Source organism: Mugil cephalus, chromosome 3, assembly GCF_022458985.1.
Source record: "Mugil cephalus isolate CIBA_MC_2020 chromosome 3, CIBA_Mcephalus_1.1, whole genome shotgun sequence".
In the NCBI taxonomy this organism is placed as follows: domain Eukaryota; kingdom Metazoa; phylum Chordata; class Actinopteri; order Mugiliformes; family Mugilidae; genus Mugil; species Mugil cephalus.
Genome location: NC_061772.1, coordinates 4,779,456 through 4,800,368, shown reverse-complemented (window position 1 = coordinate 4,800,368; position 20,913 = coordinate 4,779,456). Strand labels below are relative to the sequence as shown.

Sequence of the window (20,913 nt, the reverse complement as noted above, 5' to 3'; positions counted from 1 at the left end):
CGTGACAACAATATATATTTCCGGGTCACCTGAAAGCTTTCTCCGAATGAAGACTTCTTCAGAGCTCCGTAAGACAAATTAGTTATTGCAGTTATACAAATAAAAGAGAAGTGACCTGGCACCCTCTTCAGTTTCATATAGAGGGCCTATAGTATGTTGTTCACCGATCAGGCTTAAGAATGACATGGCTGTATTGAGTTGTGGCTTTATGGACAGGTGCTCTATGCAGAATGTTAAATGGTAATCAGATTACAGACACAAGGTTCAGAGAGTGCCGCTACATTTCCTATGTCAACGTTCTTATGAATGTATTGCTCAAAGCTGTTGCTTTAACCATTGCACCACAGCTGACTAACAAGAATGATAAATAATAAGTGATAAAAAAAAAAAAACATAAGGGGTCTAATTTTCTAAAGTTTGGATGCACTTGAACAACCATCTGGTGCAGACTGATTGTTAATATGAAAAAGTAACTATTAGAGACTGTATTCAGTATGGAATTAAGTACATCATGTATAAAATACTAAAAATTCTTTGCTGAGGTGTGTCACACTGTGTCCAGTCCCTGACATCACATCTTCCACACAGAGCGATTCATTTTTAGCATCCGGATTTTTACATACAGTCTTGTGCATTTAAGTAACTGGGAAAAATTACATTTAGAGTCACCATTCCCATTTGCCCCAAGGCTGCTGAGCTGCTACAGTTTAGTCTGACTGATCCAAATTGAAATTCCTCAGAAAGTAATGGATTGATGGATAAATCCTAATGACTGTTGGGGTCCCAGATGTTTCTTCCACCGGCAGTGACATGTTCTCAAAAACATAAGTAGATTTTCATCTAGTACAATAAAGAAGTACTGTATTATTTATCAAGTGCTTTAGTTTTTAATTTGTGTGAAGATTTTATGAGTCACCCCATAGCTCAGCCGTCTGGGATATAGTGTAGGCTTGTCTTACACAAAAAAATAAATAAAAACACATATGTGTAAGCTATATAAGTAATACTAGTTATACAATTGCAATGTTTATTTGAGGTCTGGTTGCCCCCAGTCACAACCTTCATGGACGGCCTGACAGTCACCACAACATCAGTCCAGGGCAGCAGGTGGGTATTACGAACGCTTAACAAGCTCATTTCATGGGCAAAGATGTGATTCAAATCATTACAATCGAGATACCTGGTAATCAAGGCTAACTAAACTTGACAAATCTGGGTTCCTGGTTCAAGGCTTGGGCGTACCAGCATGCCATCCTACCCAGGTTATAGTGGACCATGCTACTATAGGACATCTTCACGCGTTGTATGGGACAAACGGCACCCTTCAGCTTCCCTTCACCCTTCCTTCAGCCTCACAGAAGAGTTTGTGGTGACACAAACATGGGGCACGCGGTACAGAGACTCAGAGGATTCAAAAATAGCTGTAGCTGTAGCTGTAGGTATGCACAGGCAGGAAGTGATGTGCTTCAGATTGCTGCAGGGGGCAGAGTCACAGCTGAGACGGAGGGCTTTGACTGGAACCATCGTGACAGGATGAGCAGGGCTGGGCTACATCATGATCTGCCACATCAGCAAAGCCAAAGGGAAAGATTGGCATCAGGAGTACAGGAAGCACACATCAGCAGGATGGTGGGACACAGCCAGCAAGGAGCTTGGACTGGGTGGGAGAACGTGGTACAACATAAGATCACCTGGTCAGAATTTGGTGGTTTGACTTCCAGTGCACGAGATTCCATCAACACAAGCCTCATCAACCTCGAAACATGAGGCCAGGCTGAATCAACTCCCTGATGATCAGCTGTGTAAGGGATCTAATGTTGAAAGATTTGAAACCCATGATGACACCAGGAAGGCTGATGATGATGCATCCTAGTGCACTGTAGAGATGCATCTTAAAACCAAAATACCAATCTGTGCTGAAGCAAGTTTAAGGCTGCATTGTTGGTAGATGTTTATCCTGAACTATCACAGAAAAAAAAAAAGAGCCACCTATTCACTACCAAGCTACTGCAACAGCCTGCACATTCAGTATAATGGTTGGTCTTCAAAGGACATAAATATGTGAAGCAGTCCTCATGGCATCCCATTAACATTCTTTCTTAAAATATCAGGAACGACAACCACCTTCTGTGTCTGTGTAAGTTGATTTAGTTTGGAGGAGACAGTTTCTCATTATCTGAACCCAGAGGTAACAAGAGCTTTCAGAGGTAAATCACTCCAAAGAGAACATGTTAAGCAGATTTATAATTAGATTCACTAAACACTGGTGCAGCATAGGAAGCCCAATGACTTACTGAGCTCCATTAACACTAGTACACAGAGATAAGTAACAAGGAGCAAATAGATTCTAGACACTTAAAACTAGCAAATTAATATCAGCCAACAGATGTTTTACAGTGTTCTCATGTCATTCCTAGCATACAGGATATCTAGTTTGAGTAATGCATACATATTTTTTATTTTTATTTTTTTATAGAAGTGCCTTTGTGTCATATGGATTTGGTTTGAAATGTAGCCTCTACTTTTGCAATAAGTCAAGTTAACGCAACATCAAGAGTTCAGTGATCAATAATTCTTATTCTACTTTAATTTTATTTGGAAGAATTGATAAGTTTCTTAGTTTTTCCTAATCTAGCCAAATGCCTCATCTCTCTGAGTCTCCACATTTACCACCCAACAGCCTGGTAGGTAGTGGTGACTTTAGTCACTGAGCATTTAGTCAGAAGTTGCAATGAGAAGTCCCAGAGTTCCGAGGAACATCACAAAATAGCCTCAAACCACTGCACTCCTGCTCAACTGTAAATTGGTTATGTCAGAATATTAATCTTAGTCCCAATGTTTCATTTTAGAGTCTTAGGCAGCCTGGTTTAACGTGGACCATAACTGTAGTCAAAGTAAACATAATCTCTCTTCACAGTCACCTTTTCAGTTTAACTTCTAGAGATCAGTTCTATTCATTTGTTTAACTTTCACTTTTGATTAATCACTGTCATTTATCCTGTGTGATCTTTTGGAATAGTGATGAGATATATTTAATTGGCCAAGATCACATCATAAATTCATATTAAACATATGACTTGTTGTTTTTACTGTCATATCTAACATGTAAATTGTTCACTATGCAGAATCATCAACTCCAGCTGTGTCTTTGGTCAAACTGACATCGGTGTCAAAGTTAGAGTTAAAAGAGATTATTGAAATAAGTGCTTCTGTTTGTTCACAACACCACTGCAATACTGCATTTCACATGAGGACTGACTCACAATGATTGTGTGCTTCTTACTGTAGCCATGTTTGGAAATGGTGGTCCCCATTTACAGGAACTTTAAGTATTCTTTCTAACTTCACTGAGGTAGAACAAATGAAAATCAAGCCCTGCACAGTACAAAGCTTTTAGCTCAGGCAAAATCACCGAATAATCTTCTGTTGTAGTTATGATGGCTTTTCACTGCACGCTGAAGATCTTTCCTATTGCTTAGGGCTGTCGGCTGCCATCTGGGAAACCTTTGAGAAAGGAAAGAAAAATGTAAAACAATTTTTAAGGCGTTTGTTTCCAGCTTTGCCAAACATTGGAACAGATCACGATGAGCATCCTGATCAACAGACTTTCTTCATAACCAGATGTTACTCTCCCAGTTGAACATATGAATGAAGTGAATATTTACTAATAGCTACCTGGTTGTCGATGCACCTAAACTGCCAGGTCCAGCGCGTGTTATAGAGGAAAGGCCTGAGGTCAAAGCGGTTGTCATCAGGACTGTAACTCTCAGCGTGGTAGGACGGCGTCACTGTCGTCATCTTGTGGCGGTTCACAGAGTACATCCTGAAGAAGTGTTTCACCTTCTGGGCAGCCTGATGAGAGTCAACCACATATTTATATTTTAGATTAAAGTCTTCCTAACTGCAGTTCAGTCTTCAATATTGTGTTTCCATGTTAGACAGCAATCTCATTGTGTCACCCCAAAAGCGGGCTTGAGAGTGTGCCATGTGTAAATCACACAGCACATTAAGGCCAACTTAACCCAGGATCTTATCCAAAGTGGAAATTTGTCCCAAAAAGTGACTAATTTGCTTATAGGAGTATGGTTAACGTAGCTGAGATGACTGTGTGTCAGTCCTAGCAGTTCTTGAGATGTTAGCTGGACATGTTTTGTCAATTCATGGTGTTGTCATTTCCATGACTAGTTCCTCTTTCATAAATGACAAATGGCAAAAACCAAAGCTTCCGCAACAGCAACACATTAAAATACCATTTTAGTTTGTCTTAATTTTCTGTGTCTGTTTCTAAATTGGACATATGTGACCATTTCTAAATGGGATAGGTAATGGCCTGTTGCGTCATTTGCAAAGCCTCTTGCAATTGAGCAAGAATTAGAGAGATGCCACCAAAAAGGACTGAAATAAGAACTTAGTCAATCAAGTGACAATACTGGCATTACAGGTAATAACCCATCATTGCCGAAACATCTGTCAAGCATCAGCAGAGGGAGCAGCTAAAATCAAAGGTTTTACATGAAAATAGAAGAAAAAACGTGGTGATGGACTCACAATTGGACTTAAGAAGAAGCATGTAAGCTATTCATAAGCTGAATTCATGCAGGGTTTTTGTAATCATTGTCAAATGTAAATTTAAAATTTTGATCAGGTATATATTTTCCTGCTTTTCTTGTTCCCAAATGTCAGACTTGTCAAACAATATGTGTACTGTGTAAAGACATCTTGGTAAGACTGTTCTTGACAGTTAAATTTTTCTTTCACCCCAGAGAAAATAAACATTAAGAAAACTAAGAAGTCAGTGGCTACTAATAAAGCAAATGTGAGTATGAAGAAAACAAGACATAATGTGTTCCTTCAAGGGGCCTATTTTAGGGTTCACGGTTTCCTCTTATCTTAAAAAAAGTTAGCTATTTGAGTTTTGTTGAGTGTACTGTGAAATGTACTTTCGGCGGTGAAGTATTTGACTCACCTCCATGGGTGAGAGAGCACCTTTCCACATGTGAATGAGTTTACAGAACATACTGAAGGGGCCACACCTGGAGATCTTCCTCAGCCGTCCGATCACCGATAACTCGGAGTAGGTCATCCCCATGTCTGCCTGAGGAGGGAGGAGTGGTGGTCAGAGAAAGACAAGAACACAGCAAATTGTGACAAAGTTCATAGTCAGACAATAGTCTTTTATGTTCAGTACTCCTGCTAATAGTAGTGGTCTCCAATTCCAATATGTCATAACCAATCCACAGAAAATGTAATCTACAGCAGCAGGATGATGATCTTTCAGTTAATATGTAATATATATGTATAAATACTCTCCTTAAAAAAAAATCCAGCACATGCCAGTATGATGTAGCAGGCAGGACATACATGGAACACCAGAACCAGGATGTTGGCAAAGTGTACAGAAATGATTCAGTTCTGTTGCTCAGGTGCCCGAGAGGTTTCATCAGTTCACGGGAATCAGCATGACCACCGTAACTAATCTTTACATTTCCATGCCTCACCTCATCCGTCTGTGAAACCTGTCCGTCTGTCAGCGGCTCGAGCTCAGCTGTGGGTGGAGCGGCCAGGATTCTGAAAATAAAACCACAACCACTCACAAACTGAAAACCACACAACACGCTTCAGTGTGAAACCAGACAAATATACTCCTGAGGGTGTCTTCAATAAAGTGTAGATATGTTTACTCTTTTCAATAAAGAGATTTTTTGCTTCTGCTCTAGCATCTGTGCTGTCAGTACCAGCAGGTATGTGATCAACACCAACTGTTCAATGCCCCCAACAGCCTGTCAGGTGACCTTACCCTCTCAGAGCAGTAAGCTGGAAATGTTCAGTGCAGTAGAGCAGGAAGCTCTTCAGGTCTGTCTTGCTGATGCCTCCTATTGGGTTAATATCAGCACTTGAGCAGTCGTATTTGGTGAAATACCCTGTCAGACTGACAAAGAAAAGTATTTTAACAGAGGAAGCTGTATTATGATTATTTTATTATCCACCACAAAACCACTGTTTCTCTAAAGAAACACAACAGCCTCCATAGAAAGCAGTTTCCCAGAGTCCCCTCTGTAAACCTTTTAACACAGGATTTGTATATGCCATGTTTAATGAAAAGAATTAATTTCAACAATCCATGCACAAACTTAAGTGCAAATTTTCTGCAAATTTTCCGCCCTTATATTTTCAGAAATGTCCACTAAAGTTAATATTTGGGTAAATGGCAAATTAGTTTACTGTCATTTATTAACAAAGCATTATTATCTGTAACTTAACATTACATCTAAAGACTATGTTACCAACTTGATACAATCCAAAAGTTGCAGAGCAGTGGCGTTCTAATGAATTATGGGGTGATGATACTACCTGAACACTATTTGTGAACTTCCTGTAAACTGACAAGTGTCACTTGAAAAAAAAAAAGTGTCAACACTATCTTGTTGAGAAAACTCCCCTCTTGTGGTTTTCGCAAACTCAAAAGTGGAAACTCTCTGAAAGCTCCAAGGCATGAGCTGAGACCACCTCATTATCAAGGTACATATAGTTTTGCTATGGAGAAACTGCAATCTGCAAGACTATTATTAAGAAATATAAATATAAAATATTACACGTATCTGTAGTCAGGTATACCTCTCATCCACGTTGGCAGAGCCCAGCACCAACAACCCACCAGGCTTACCCCGGGCCCAGAGACTCAGTTGTGCAAACAAGTAGGCCAGGACCATCCTAACTCGGGCCTGGGAATGGATGCACACAGACAAATTAAAAAGTGTCTAATAGAAACTACAAAACGCTCACAAGTATGTTACTAATGCATCAGCGTCAATTCTGCGGTTAAACTGTCAGAGCAACTGTGAATACATAGCAAGGAGTTTGTCAGAAAAGTGTTCATAATGAATCAACTATGATGATGATGACAGCAACAGAGAACCGAAGTGTGAGGGAGGGTCTGACCTGCACATTCTGCAAAGCCAGGTTTTCTCTGTGGCATCCTCCACTGGCACGAAACTGAGGCCATCGACCAGTAACCACTGAGAATATACCCAGAATACCTTTCACTGCCATGTCTATGTTAATATTCATGTGTGTGCTGCAAAAGAGAAACATAAAAAAGGATGAAAACATTTTATTCAACAGTACCTCAAATGAAAATAACTGCAATTGACTAAATAGTTATTTCTGCTTCAAGCCTTCAGTTATCCCACGCTTTACTAGCAACACTGCATAAATGAAATGGACTGCAGATCCAATCTTTCATGGTCTTTTCACTGGACAGCGGATGTTATAAATTTAAAATATCCTTAAAGTATCTGTCTAAAATATCAGAATGATAGATCATTATTTTATTACCTGCCAATCTGTTTGGCTAGGTCTCTGGCCCTGTTGCATGTGTCCTCTGAGGAGTTTTCACTGGCCATATAGCAGGTGGTGAAGATGCGACCACACAGCTCACTTGGTTGAAGTGGACGGTAAGATTCATCTCCAACCACCCTGCGGACGTCCTCTAGCACCCGTGTGTCTGACAGTGGGAGGAAGATGAACAGATGAGTAAAGAGGAGTATACATTTTGAAACTCTTTTTGTTAGAGTAAAATAAGACAGCTAGTTAAGATCCAATATTTAAGAAGGCAAGAAGGTGGAGCTGGAGGTAACAATGTAGGGAAAACGACTACAATGACAGTTAAAACTACTAGTACGCTACATTGTCAAGAGTATTTGCTCACTTATCCACCTGTGCAACAAGTATTCCACAGTCAACTTTAAGTGGTATTATAGCGGAAGTGGAAGCAATTGGGAATGACAGAAACTCAGTTACAAAGTGGCAGGCCATGTAAAATGACAGAGCGGGGTCAGCAGATACTGAGGTGCATAGTGCACAGAGGTCACCAACTTTCTGCAGAGTCAATCACTACAGATCTCCAAACTTCGTGTGGCCTTCAGATTAGATCCGTGTGTACAGAGCTTCATGGAATGGGTTTCCATGGCCAAGCAGCTGGGTCCAAGTCATACATCACCAAGTGCAATGCAAAGCATCAGATGCAGCGGCGTAAAGCACGCTGCCATTGGACTCTAGAGCAGTGGAGATGTTCTCTGGAATGACCAATCACACTTCTCCACTTGGCAATCTGCTGGACCAATCTCCTGGCAACCAAATTTGGCGATACTTGTCTGACTGCATTGTGCCAAGTGTGAAGTTTGGTGGAGGGGGCATTTGTGTGGCGTTGTTTTTTCAGGAGCTGGGCTTGGCTCCAGTGAAAGGAACTCTGAATGCTTCAGCATACCAAGAGATTTTGGACAAGTCCATGCTCCCAACTTTGTGGGAACAGTTTGGGGATGGCCCCTTCCTGTTCCAACATGACTGTGCTCCAGTGCACAAAGCAAGGTCCATAAAGACCTGGATGAGTGAGTTTGGTATGGAATTACTTGACTGGCTTGCAGAGAGTCCTGACCTCAACCCGATCACACCTTTTTAGCATGATCATGTGAATTAGCGTGAAGACTGCGAGTCAGTCCTTCTTGTCGAAAAGAATCACAAATGCGCTTCTGGAAGAATGGTCAAAAATTCCCATAAACACATTCCTAAACCTTGTGGAAAGCCTTCCCAGAAGAGATGCTGTTATAGCTGAAAAGGGTGGGCCAGCCTCATATTAAACCCTTTAGATTAAGAATGGGATGTCACTTAAGTTCTCATACATGTAAAGACAATATAGTGTAAATATAAAATGAATGAATATGGATCAAGGTGACATACTGTACATTAAACATGTTCCTGTTCCCGTTTGAGTTGTATCAAGCACTTTGCAAACAAGAACAAATAGAGCATACATTAAGCACAATTTCTACTGTTGGATTGTGCAAATTTGGTGTTCTGGAGAGTATTTGGGATGGTAATGAAAGAACATGTTACCCAGTGCAGCAGTGTGGCTTACATATCATTAACCTAGCACAATTGCCATAGTCACATTTGAACGTTTTAGAAAAACAAGAAATTTTTAGCAAGCACATTTGTATTTTTATCAATATTGTAACAGTAAGTAAAAAAAAAAAACAGACTTTTATGCCGTTAAGCTAACGACATGTCAGATTTGTGAGTATAAAAGATCCAGATTTATCGTTAACAAGAACATTTACCAACAGTTTCATTGGGTTCTGCAGGAAAGGTGTTCACTGTTGAAGCAAACAGAATCATACTTACTGCCATCCTCTATACTCTGGCAGAGCAGCACACACATACAGTGGACAATACAGGCCGTGGAGGAGCTGTCAACGCCGCCACTCAGCGGCAACAGGAACCCACCCTGGTAAACCAATCAGAAGTGAGTTGGCAGTCAAAATCCAAGTGCTTGGTAATATCACTGATTTTAGTAAGCTAGAGTAAGCTAATCTAAAATGTGTATGTTCCAGCTCACCTGTCCACTTCTCCTCAGGTAGTCCCAGAGCCAGCAGGCCGGCCCTAGACTTAACAACACAGGTTTACACAGCTGTGCAATCACTGCATGGAGTCCTTCTTTCAGACATTTCCCAAGAATGAAAACTAATAATAATAAAACTAATAATACTAATAAATTAATATAATTTGCACCTGATCTCTTCTTCTGGTGTGTGACAGTGCCATTTTATTGGCTGATGGGTAGGGAGGTCAATATCATCACCACTGGATAAGGAAAAATTAACCTTGATCCTGTGGCAAGGTTTGGGTTCACTTTCCTGCAACAGAGATACATGGCAGAGAAAAGCAAACATTAGTGTTGTGTTTTAATAACCTGAATTTACATTCCATTATCGAAAGAATGGTCTTTACAGTTGATGGACGTTACTAGGGACCATCAACTACAATGACCATTCTTTCAATAATGGACTCCAGTTTTCCTTAGTATAATTATTGTCAGAGAATTTATCACGATATGTTGGGCTATAATGAATTACGTTGACTGTCAAAATATAATTATATTGCTCGTTATATGACCCAATATATGTATTTGTATATTTAAGTATCTATTTATGTAGGACCAATCATTAATCCCCCAGGAGAATTGTTTAAATGATTTAAGTCATCAATTATCATCTATACCAGATGTTTAAGTTTATTTTTAATTGTTTTAATCATTTGTCTAATTTTATGTGGCCACATATAAAACATATCCATTATTTTGCTAAAATATCGGATCCAATTATAATTAACTGCAACATAATTTTCAGTTCAGGGTTGATCACAATTCCAAAGTGAGTGATTTTAGTCAACACACGCCAACTTTCTCTCTTGTACATTTGTTCATTTGCAGATTTTGTACATTTTTATTTTATACTGTTTTAACAGTATAAAATGTTATTATATTTATTTTCATCTATCTTCATTATTCTATTTTAACTATCTTCACCTATTATTCTCTTTACTAGTGGTCCTCAGTGTTTTTATATATAGTTATTATATGAAACTAAGCTACTGTGACCAAGCAGTTTCCCTAGAGGCATCTACAGCCCCGTCAAGGTAAGGATCAGTTCAATTGTCTTCAGTCTGATTCTAAACATTTTCAGATGTAGGTAATACAAAATAAGAGCAGAAAAATTATCTAAAAAAGCCTCTTCAGACCTGCTGGCATCTCAGCTCCTATAAGTGTTATGTAAGATCCTCTACAGTTTCAAGTCTTCTATACCTATCTCTATATAATACAAACAAGATAAGGCATTAACCCGTCTGATCGCTTGTTTTATTTAGATTGCACTTATTGCCGAACTTTTGCGGCTTCAACAGAACAAACAACTCTCCCCTAACATATCTGTTGAAGACACGATTGAGCTGCTGATGGAGGAGAGCAAGAAGACTCTCAGAATCCAGTGAGTATTTGAGAAACACACCACACCTGGCTTTTACTATGCTCATAATAAGGAATTGTAAAGATTAAACTTTTCTTTGTGTTTGAAGGATGTGGGAATTTGAAATGGACGGCTTCCATGAACACTTACGCCAAACCTCTTGCCCAGCTGGTAAGGACCCACTCTGAATACTGGTTGAATTCAACTGATACTTAATTCACTTCCTTTTCTCCTGTAAATATGTATAATTTGCTCAACACCCCTTTTCTTTTTGTGTTTCAGGTGTGGGAAGTGAGCAACAGTATGAAAAATAGGGGATGTGGAGCTTGAAGCCAGAAGACTCCTCCACTCTTCAGAGCCCATGCCTCTCAACTTCCAGTAAGTTACATCTGCCATTCATTTCTTCTCATTAAGTTCTTTGGTTGTGCTGTTTGTGTCGTTCCCTAAAACCAACTCTGAATAACTTTAACCCACAGGTATACCATGATCATCAGCCAGACCAAGGAGTTTGCCAGGGGGCTGACAGAGCAGCAGTATGAGGCCCCCAGCTCCAAACAGCCTGAACCATGGGAGGTTGTGGCGGAGATGGTTCCCAAAGTCCTGCAGGGCTTCTGGGACCTTCCTCCACACTTGTGTGGACATGCCCTCCAAGAAGCTCTGTAAAATGGCTGTTGGAGTCACAAAAGCCATAGAGGACAGGGTATACGTTGCTCTGTCGTCCATATTTGTGCAGTTCACGTACACTCGTGCTATACAAGACGTCATGTTCCAGTGTATCCAGGACAAAGTTAGACAGGCCTACAGCAAAGACGTCTTGAAGAAGAGTAACAACCGGTTTGCTGCAGAGTTGCTGAACACCATTGTTGATGTTGCAGTGAAAGAAATCTGTTTGTTGTTTCCTCCAGATTGTCTTGCCACCAATGCTGACCCACCAGTGCTGTTGTACAGTACCCTGGATGCAACAGAGGAACTGGAGTCACCCATCCCTGTAGTCCACCAAAGCCATACTACATCTGCTGTGGCTCCACCCCCTCCACCTGCACCTGCAACCACCGCAGATGAACCTCAAGCCAGCGTTCAGCTTCCATTTGGGTTTTCATTGTTTTATTTTAGTTTCATTTGTTTTCATTTTTATTTTGCAGTCCATGCATGTAGTTCATTTTCTTGGGCGTATTTCACGTCATTTCCCCTGCATTGCATTTTTGTTCATGTTCATTTTCTTTAGTTTAGTTTCATTTAGTTTTTATTCAGTTTTATTTTGTTTTCATTGTTTCCTGTTTTACTTCAAGTTCATTTACATTTTTGTTTTAATTATTCATTTCATTTTCATTTTGTGTTATTTAGTTTGAATTTGTTGGTCATGCGACGGCGCGTCATTTCCGTCCATGACATTTTAGTTTTTTCAATTTTATTTTTTTTTTTCAATTTTAGCTTTATTCAGTTTTAGCTTTATTCGATTTTAGCTTTTTTCAATTTTATTTAGTTTTCATTGGTTAGTGTTTTACTAACTTAATTTTCAATTTGTTTTATTTAGTTTTAATTTGTTGTTCTTTTGGTGGTGTTGATAAAGCTGACTACCTCTGTTGGGTCTGAACTGAGCTCACAAGAGACTCTACTGTAGTTTCAGCTCCACTCCACCATTTTCATTTAGATTTATTTAATTTATTTCATTGTTATTGCTTTATTGGTTTTGTTTCATTGTTATTGCATTTCAATAAGCTTTTCCATTCAGATTATTCTGAATTTCCATGTGACTGTGAGTAGTAATTTGTATTCCCCCTTTCCCTGTGACAACTTGAATTAGTAACAGATGTAATAAAGAACCGTGGTTACAGTAAATTAGTTATACATCACCAGCATACGGTGTGCTCCAACAATTCATGTCGACTAGACAGGATTTGTCAGACAAATAGAATATAACATTCACAGACTATGCAATGTTGCATATTCATCAAACATTTGTGCTGAATTTCTTATATCATTTGATGCAGAGAAGCTATTTGACAGGATTGAGTGGGAATATCTCTTCCCTGTCAAGGTGTGGCTTCAGCTTCACATTTATATCATGGATTACATTTGTCTATGCATCTCCAATGGCCTCAATACAAACAAACTAGTTTAGCTCTGACTTCATTAATTCAAAGCAATCTACCAAACAGAGCTGTTTGATCTCCACCGTAGCTTGCTAGCTAGCTTTCTCTTTACAAACCTCACAGTATAACAAGCAGGATCTCCATGGGAAGATGGGAACATACAATTTCACTGCTTAAGAATGACTTATTCCTGTAGATTTCCAATCCTTCTACTCTAAGTCAGGCATAACTTACCTCATTTGGACAAATACTAGGATAGTAAGTATACTGTTAAAACTTTATTATTGGGCTGAAGTGATGTAAAAATGGTGCCAACCATGGTTAAACAAAGAAGGATCATGCTTCCCTCTCTTTCAGTCTTACTATTCACAGCTCTTGCCACTGTATGTCCTGAATTATTTGACAATCCGGTGATTTCTTATATATTTCTCACCAACTGTTCTGTCTTGATTTATTTGGTCAGTTAAGAGAAAGTTAGTACGGTATGATAATGTCTGACCTATTAGTAATAGTAATAAGTTAAGCAGTTTAATGCATGCTGAAGGTTGGAAGGTGGTGTTCTCTCACCATGTGTGGCTGACATAGCTCTCCTCTGTAGCTACGCACATCCTCAAGATCCAGAGTGGCTGTGATCACCTCCTACAACAACAAGCACAGATTAGTCTGGCTGTCTTGTGTTGACATCGTCTTCGCAGTATGTTTACCTGTCACTGCAGGAATGCTGTGTCACTGCATAGCTTACCAGAAAAATAAAAACCTGCTCAGTACATGTGCACATACCGCACTGCACACAAGACTCCTACAATAAGGCCCCTTCACATCTGTCAGTTCGGATTTTAATCATCAGCGATGTAAACACATTTTATTACCTTTTATTATATTCAGTTATGTTTAACTTAAGTACTGAATGAATTGCACTGCATTTCATTTTACATGTTATACTGACAATAAAGATATTCTAGTCTATTCTTAATTAGCAGTTTTAGTAAGAGTTGCAGACATAAGAAAACACTAACACCCAAAATTAACAGTAGATAACAATGCGTTGAAATTGCACTAATTTTTCTGGAGAGATTTCAGGTTGTTTATTAAATGTTTTGCAAATAAATAGTTCATTAAATGCAAAACTTTCTGCACTAATGCACTAAAACAAAAGGAATAGTAGGTTATTATACTGTTATGTTACTGATTCATCCCACATGAGAACAAAATTAGGCTGTATGAACTATGGTGAGTTTGACACCCCTGATATAGACTCATAAAAACCCATTAATGTTTAACTGTTGCACATGTTGATTCGTAATGACCTAAGTACTGTGTGTTACCAATTTGGAAGCAGATTCTGATTTTTATTGCTCCGTTGTGAGACATCCTGTAATTTGTTAAGTCCAATAAGGTCTGTGTTATATTTTCTATGGCATCCTTTTAGTGTGTGTCAGTTCATTTTTAGTATTCCTTGGGGATAAACAGATGGGTGATAGGAGAGAACAACATGACCATAAACAGCTGTGAATTCTAAGCTTTTATTTTCCACTTGCATTGCTCTTTTCCGTACTGTGAGCCCATTTACAGGTAGAGCATAAAACCTACCAAAAGACTAAGGGTTCCAACTTTCATCGCTAATTTCTACCAGCACACACATTTGCAGAAATGTATTGTTCTGTTTATGTTCATACGTACCACATCATTAAGGGAGAATTGTGCTCCCTGTGCCACAATGTCTCCGTTGATAGCCACCATGGCACAACCATCATAGTAGACACGGTCTCCATCACAGCCCCTCTGGTTAGCATACAAGTAGATACCTCCACTCTGGAACAATAACATTCATTTTAGTCATACTACTGCATATTTAAGAATGAATGTGAAATGTGTTGGGAACATGGTGGTGGAGGTGAACAATTTTAGGAATACATTTAAATGAACATTTTCCCAATAAACTGGATTCTAGCATTGTAAATGTATGTGAAACATTTCTACATAAATCCACAAACAAATATTTGAGGGTTTTTTGATGATGAATACCTTGGTGGTGGCAGACTTGACCAGGTTCACTCTTTGGTCAGCTTTGCGGAGCTCGTGATGGCTAGCGGACGAATTAGTAAAGATTTCAACTCCATCTAGACCCATACGGATATGGGGACTGAGGAAAAGATAAAACAACCGTCAGGAGTTTGGTCACACACGTGTGCGATCCTGATGCAATCCTCTGTTGCTCTACCTGTTGGGGCTCCAGAGCTCCGCACAGATCTCTGTGCCAATGCAGGTGTCCTTTGTAGACAGGACACAGTCACCAATCGGGACTGTGTCCTGATGGAAACAAAGACAATAAAAACACAATAAATAATCTGCACCTTCCCTTATTTCTTAAAGCCACTCAACAGTCAGTCTCAACTAAATCCAAACAACAAATACAGAATATTCTCCATTGGAAAACCAATCAACTTGAACCGAATTGTATTTTTTTTCTTTACCTGGCCTGTTATCTCCTGGATCATTCTGGGCAGGAAGTATTCCTCCACCTGCCTTGGAGAAACAAGATAAAAGAAATACAATCACAAACGCGGCATAACCTGGTGGTTAACTTGAATGGTAACCTGCTGCATCATGTAAAAAAGGACAGTTGTAGGAATGAGTTGTTGGACAGAGTGTGCTGAACACAATTACAGGAAATTGATGGTCCCCTCATCTGACCTTTTGTCTCATCTGATTTTTTTCCAGCCAATACATAGTTTTCTTTTTCCAGCCACTCTAAATTAATCTGGTCCCTAATTGTGACATTCTTCTGTTACAGTAACACACAACTTTAACCCCAGAGAATATAAGAGACTTATACAGTGATAACCTACCTCAGCTGGTTCCAAGGTGAGAACCAGCGCATCTCTCTGTAGTTCCCATGGTTGGCCATCATCATCTTAGGCCTGATCAGAAGTATCTTTCTATATGACAAAAGAAGAAAAGTGTTTCGATGGCTCAAGCTGAACTTAGGAAAGACCATTTCACAGCCTATTTAATAATATAACTAAATACATTTAAAAGAATGGATTGGTGTGCTAATGTACCTGTTGAGGAACAGGACCCGGCAGTTGTAGCGCACATTGTGATGCATGATGGGCCTAAGCACAACACAAAGCAGCATGTCAACAGTACAACAGCTACACGAGGTTAAACTTTACAGATACAATATTATAGAACCAGACGTCTTTAGTCTAACAACTGCTAACTTTCATGACAGACACACAATACTGAAGAATAAAAGAATGACGCTCACATTCCAACGTCACAGATAATGTCCTGGGTGACGGGAGATTCCAGAAGATTCCCAAGCACCTGAAAGCTGTGGAGCAGCGTGTCCGACTCATAGAAGTGGTCTGCGCAGCCGTACCCACTGCAAAAATGTAGGGAATCACAAAAGAGTTGTCACAATATAGTAAAACTGAAATCAGAAAGTACTGCACTGTAATGGTATAGACACATTGTACTGCTGTTTGTCTAGTACTGTAGTTAGTGCTATATTTCAGAACCTGTACAATTTGACCATGAAAAAAAATTGTGGAACAGAAGCAGAAGAACATAAGAAGCTAAAGTCCATACCATATCTCCAGCTCTGGACCCAGTCTGTATTTGGCTCCACGAGCCTTAGCTATCTCAATACCTGCAGAGACAAAAAGATTACAGACACAATTATTATATAATTATAACTCCGTCAGGTGTATCAATAATTCCTTCATCCTCCAGGAAATGCTATCATACTCTCACCACATGAGGTCTGGTATTGTCATGCACCAGCAGAAAACCAGGACCCACTGCACCAGCATAGGATCTGACAGTGGGTCCAAGGATTTCATCTCAGTACTGAATGGCAGTCAGTGTGTGGTTGTCTAGCCTGTAGAGGTCTGCGTGTCCCTCCATGGATACGCCTCACAAGACCATCACTGACACACCAAAGAATCAGTCATGCTGAACAATGTTACAGGCATCATATTGTTCTCCATGGCTTCTTCAGATCCTTGTCATAGAAGAGACCAGGTTGCCCTGAGCACATGTGACTGATGTAAAAGCACGGGGGGCCAGTAGCAGACCTGCCAATTCTGGTGTGATATGGTAAATGCCAGCCGTGCTGTCATATAGTGAGATTTCCAGCACTTGAGGGCAAAATGTTTGTAACACGTGTAGTTGAGTAATCAAAGTCTATATCAGGGGCTCAATTCAATCTAAGGTAGGTTGGATCATAATAATAGCATCATAATCCATAAAGTGTGACAACTCCAAATGTTGCCCTTTGTTTTAGTGCAAAGAAGAGTAACGGATCTATATACATTAAATATTTACATTTAATAAAAATTTAATTCTTTTACAAAAGCTTTTTTCAGCAACCTTAAGTGCATGCACCTTAGTGCATTTCAACAAATTGCTGCCATTTGCTGTTTAGTTGTGGGTGTCGGCGTTATTTGCACAACGACTAAAACACAGCGACTTCTAGTGGACGAATTGGGAACAGCTGTTACTTTTGTTGATAATTTGCAGTTAATGTTTTTGTGTCGTTTTTACACTTTGCCAAATAAGCCCGCGGACCCGACTGTACCCTTTGGAGGTCCGGCTTTGGCCCAAGTCGCCCTATGTTTGACACCCCTGGTCTGTACGATTCAATAAATTGACTTACTCCTCAGTATCCTCTCCGAGTTGCCTTCAAAGTCCAGGGCCCACTGATTCAACGAGCAGGTTGCAACAGTCACTTTTCGGCCCATCTCCTCGTTTCTTGCAGCAGTGAACAAGTCGACTAAGCAAAAAACGCAGGCACAATTCAAACTACTGGAGCTGACTCTGGAAAATTGGACACTCCAGCTACATATGACACTGCACGGCTGTCATTAAAAGTTAGCAGAGCGTCTTCTCCTTCTTCCCGTGAGATTTGTTGGCAGTCTTGACGCTACTGGGCGTGTTACTGCCCTCCGCAGGACGGGATTGGTCCTGCATCATGCAGAAACTGAAAACCCGTTTTCACAAAAAACACAACACCGAGGTCTGACAGTCTCTTATAAAATGTTTTTCTGTCTGTCTTTTATTTGACATCCTCACATAAGCCTATGAGGATGTGTCCCCACACAAATAGTGATTTAATCCCCAGTGTCTGAGCCTCAGTCTAATTAATTTAATAAAGTTCCTCGTGTTTCCAAGTAATGGGCGCTCTTTTTAATCTGAAACTCTCTATGTATAATTCTACAAAAATGACAATTTCCCTTGCTCTCTCTTTCCACAATATCTGCTATTCTGCTCAGACACTTTGCTGTAGTTACTGCAGTTCCAGCTCAATGTGCTTTAAGTATGAGGGCATCTCTTCCATTTCAGTAAGCAGCGTAGATATTGGGGAAGTTCTATAAGCCTGATAGCAGAGTCACAAAGTCTTTGCTAGCAAAATATCTAATCTTCCAAGCACTGTTTTTGCAGCGGAGCATAAAAATAACACCAACGATCTAGCACAGATTTAAGTGCTTCGTCTGTCGCTCTCCTCCACAGTCACATCCAGCCAGACTGCGCACGACTTTTAAAAAAATCTCTCGTATTTATCAACAATCTTTTATTCTACAAACACCCTATATATAGTTTTCATTAAACCAAACTCACATGAACTTGTCTATACAAATCAAGTGAGCTTTTTGTTTAGAACCAAAATCACAAAATTGGACTTTGGAGCAGAAATTATTAAGTCCCATTCTTCTCTCCATTCTTCGACAGATCTAAGGCTTTATAAAATTGAATTTAAAGTCTACATTTTTTCCTCTTCTCCTTGCTCTATCATCAGTAATTAAAGACAATCCAAAACTTCTACCGACATTCCAAAAAATATATTTTATCATAATGTTAAGCAGAACTGGACCAATGACACTTATAGGGTTCTATTCTGTATTTCCAAAAGTTGTGGTCTTTTCCCACCAGCTTGCATTTATGTTGTTGTTTATTGTTCTATAGGTTTATGGAACTGTCGTCTTCTTTTAAGCTTTATAGGAGATTGGCAATGCAATTAAATGTGCATTACCACCACCTACTGCATTAGACAGCAGATATAGCCTACAGAGCCCTTCTACTTATACCAGTCAACAACACAACAACGACAACAACACTAAGAGGTTTCCCTAAGGCTTTTCCTAGAAGGTGTCAGTGCTTACTTCCTCCAGTAGTGTTATACAGTATTATTGCTCCTCAATGTATCTGTTGCACTCAGGCAGTATATGTTTAACTGGTTGGTTGCAGTGTGTACACAGACCAGATGTTTACTTGCTCTGAGATAGCGTATGGTGGAGCATGGTGTACTTAACCTCGGGCGTGCAAAGGATTATTTCTTCTTTTCACTCCAATATACACCCTCACTCTTTTCTAAAGCAACTAAGAATCACTTGAAAAACAGCCTCTCCTCCTGTGACTCCAAATTACAAATCAAGCAGAACTTGACGTGGCTTTTATCCACTGCCTAAGAGCACTGTCACTGTATCAGAGAATCACTGGAGGGGAAAACAGCTGCTGTAACAACATACAAACAAGTGCCTAAATGCTAGGAAAATGTCTATAGATAAAACACACACACACACACATTTAATTATTGCTTATTTTGCCACTTTATCCACTAACCAGCTGGTGTTAGTTATGTGTAATAATGTGTGTAACTACTGTAGATAAGGCACTTGTCAACACAATAATGTTACTGCGTAGCTTTCTGATTCATTCATCCTCTACTCTGACCACCACCTGCCCAGCCTTCATGACTAACAGTTATCCACTCCTACCTGAATGCATCGCTCTCCAACCGGCTTATGGTACCTTTTATACTCATGCATTAAAGCAACTAATTCACCCTCGACAGAACAGCACTGTGAATTCCAGCATGGTGTTTAATTAAAGGAGCTAATCACCCTTGGATCTTTGAAAACCCGTGTGAAAGACCTTGGGGCAGCTACTTTTCGTACTTGTTCTTGTTTTAATGTAAACTCCAAGTCTTAGTCATGTTGATTTTTATCTTCCATGTATTTTATTTGTGTTGTGTGAGTTTCTGTCAGTTCTTAATTGTTGAAACTTTCCTAGGCTACTGTCTTGGCCAGGCTTCCCTTAGAAAAGAAGTCTTTGTATCTCAGTGGGATTGACCTTGTTAAATAAAGGCTAATAAAAAATAATAATTAAAAAAATCAAATAAATGTAGTGGCTCTAATTAAGTCTTTGTCATCTTGTTTGCGACACTTAACTAAAAATACTTTTGAAGAGATTTAGAATCGAAAAAACTTCAATTGCCTTAATTCAATTCAATCTTATTTATTAAGCATCAATAGCAATACAAACTGTCTGAGGACGCTGAAACCCGGCCTGAAACCTCCAGAGCAAGCACAAAGGCAACGGTATCCAAGCTTGTCAAACCTTTTATATATTTAGTGCATTTTAAATAAATGCTGCCCCACACACATTTTTAGACTATTGGGTAGAAAATTAAACAATGCATATAAAACAAAGAGCATTTGGATCAATATGCAGGAAGGGGTATAATTACAAACTTAGAGTGAATCAAGAGAACATATGATGAAAAACTTGTTACATGTTCATAGTCGACCTCACACAAGTCAAAGCCACGAAGAGACTCAAATCTCAAGGCTTTGGTTTTCTTCAACACCTTGTCCAGAGAGCATCTGTCCTTTGCAGGGACAATCTTTGTCCACAGGCTTAGAAAGTCTTTGTGTAAAGCCAGTTTCTTGAGGAACATCTGCCCATGGTGTCTGTGGAGCAGCTCACAGCTGCACAATGGCTTCCAGTGTGCTATAGAACATAGTCAAAGGGTCTATTAAACTGTGGTTAATGTCATCTCATTCAGTAGTAGAGCTGATATACAAGTGTTTATGTTCAGAGATTTAGTAAGTTCCATTCCATTACGTCTAGTTGATCAGCCAGTTTTAGTGAAGAGACAGTAAATATTGTGATTTTTGTATAAAATTGGATTTTCTGTACTTAACATTTCATTTTCACAAAGGAGATCTGCACCA

The 20,913-nt window shown here is 39.5% G+C and overlaps 1 protein-coding gene across 2 annotated transcripts; it reads right to left on the bottom strand.

Moving 5' to 3' along the window:
* Positions 1-1,013: 1,013 nt before the first annotated feature.
* nadsyn1 (NAD synthetase 1) lies at positions 1,014-17,799 on the bottom strand. Of its 2 annotated transcripts, XR_007112511.1 has the most exons (22): positions 17,556-17,799; positions 16,487-16,547; positions 16,164-16,280; positions 15,955-16,008; positions 15,742-15,831; positions 15,367-15,418; positions 15,114-15,202; positions 14,918-15,035; positions 14,573-14,704; positions 13,460-13,531; positions 9,568-9,692; positions 9,395-9,443; positions 9,181-9,283; positions 7,336-7,504; positions 6,940-7,075; positions 6,616-6,722; positions 5,798-5,929; positions 5,499-5,568; positions 4,967-5,095; positions 3,676-3,852; positions 3,413-3,504; positions 1,014-1,657 (listed from the first exon to the last, which is right to left on the bottom strand). XR_007112511.1 is itself a non-coding variant. In XM_047581649.1 (21 exons), exons 1-21 carry the CDS (start codon positions 17,638-17,640, stop codon positions 3,469-3,471), a joined length of 2,103 nt encoding a protein of 700 aa, XP_047437605.1. In that variant the 5' UTR covers positions 17,641-17,799; the 3' UTR covers positions 2,131-3,468. The 2 variants fall into 2 exon arrangements, 1 of the variants encoding a protein (XP_047437605.1); XM_047581649.1 differs by lacking the exon at positions 1,014-1,657 and having other exon boundaries at positions 2,131-3,504.
* Between the last annotated feature and the right edge of the window lie 3,114 nt (positions 17,800-20,913).

Bases quoted from the DNA above. Each gene is read 5' to 3' on its own strand.
- nadsyn1 (XM_047581649.1), bottom strand. From the start codon at position 17,640: ATGGGCCGAAAAGTGACTGTTGCAACCTGCTCGTTGAATCAGTGGGCC. The intron at 16,009-16,163 runs GTGAGCGTCATT...TGTTGTGCTTAG, and splicing joins ATTATCTGTGACGTTGGAAT to GCCCATCATGCATCACAATG. The intron at 3,505-3,675 runs GTAGCTATTAGT...CCTTTCTCAAAG, and splicing joins TTAGGTGCATCGACAACCAG to GTTTCCCAGATGGCAGCCGA.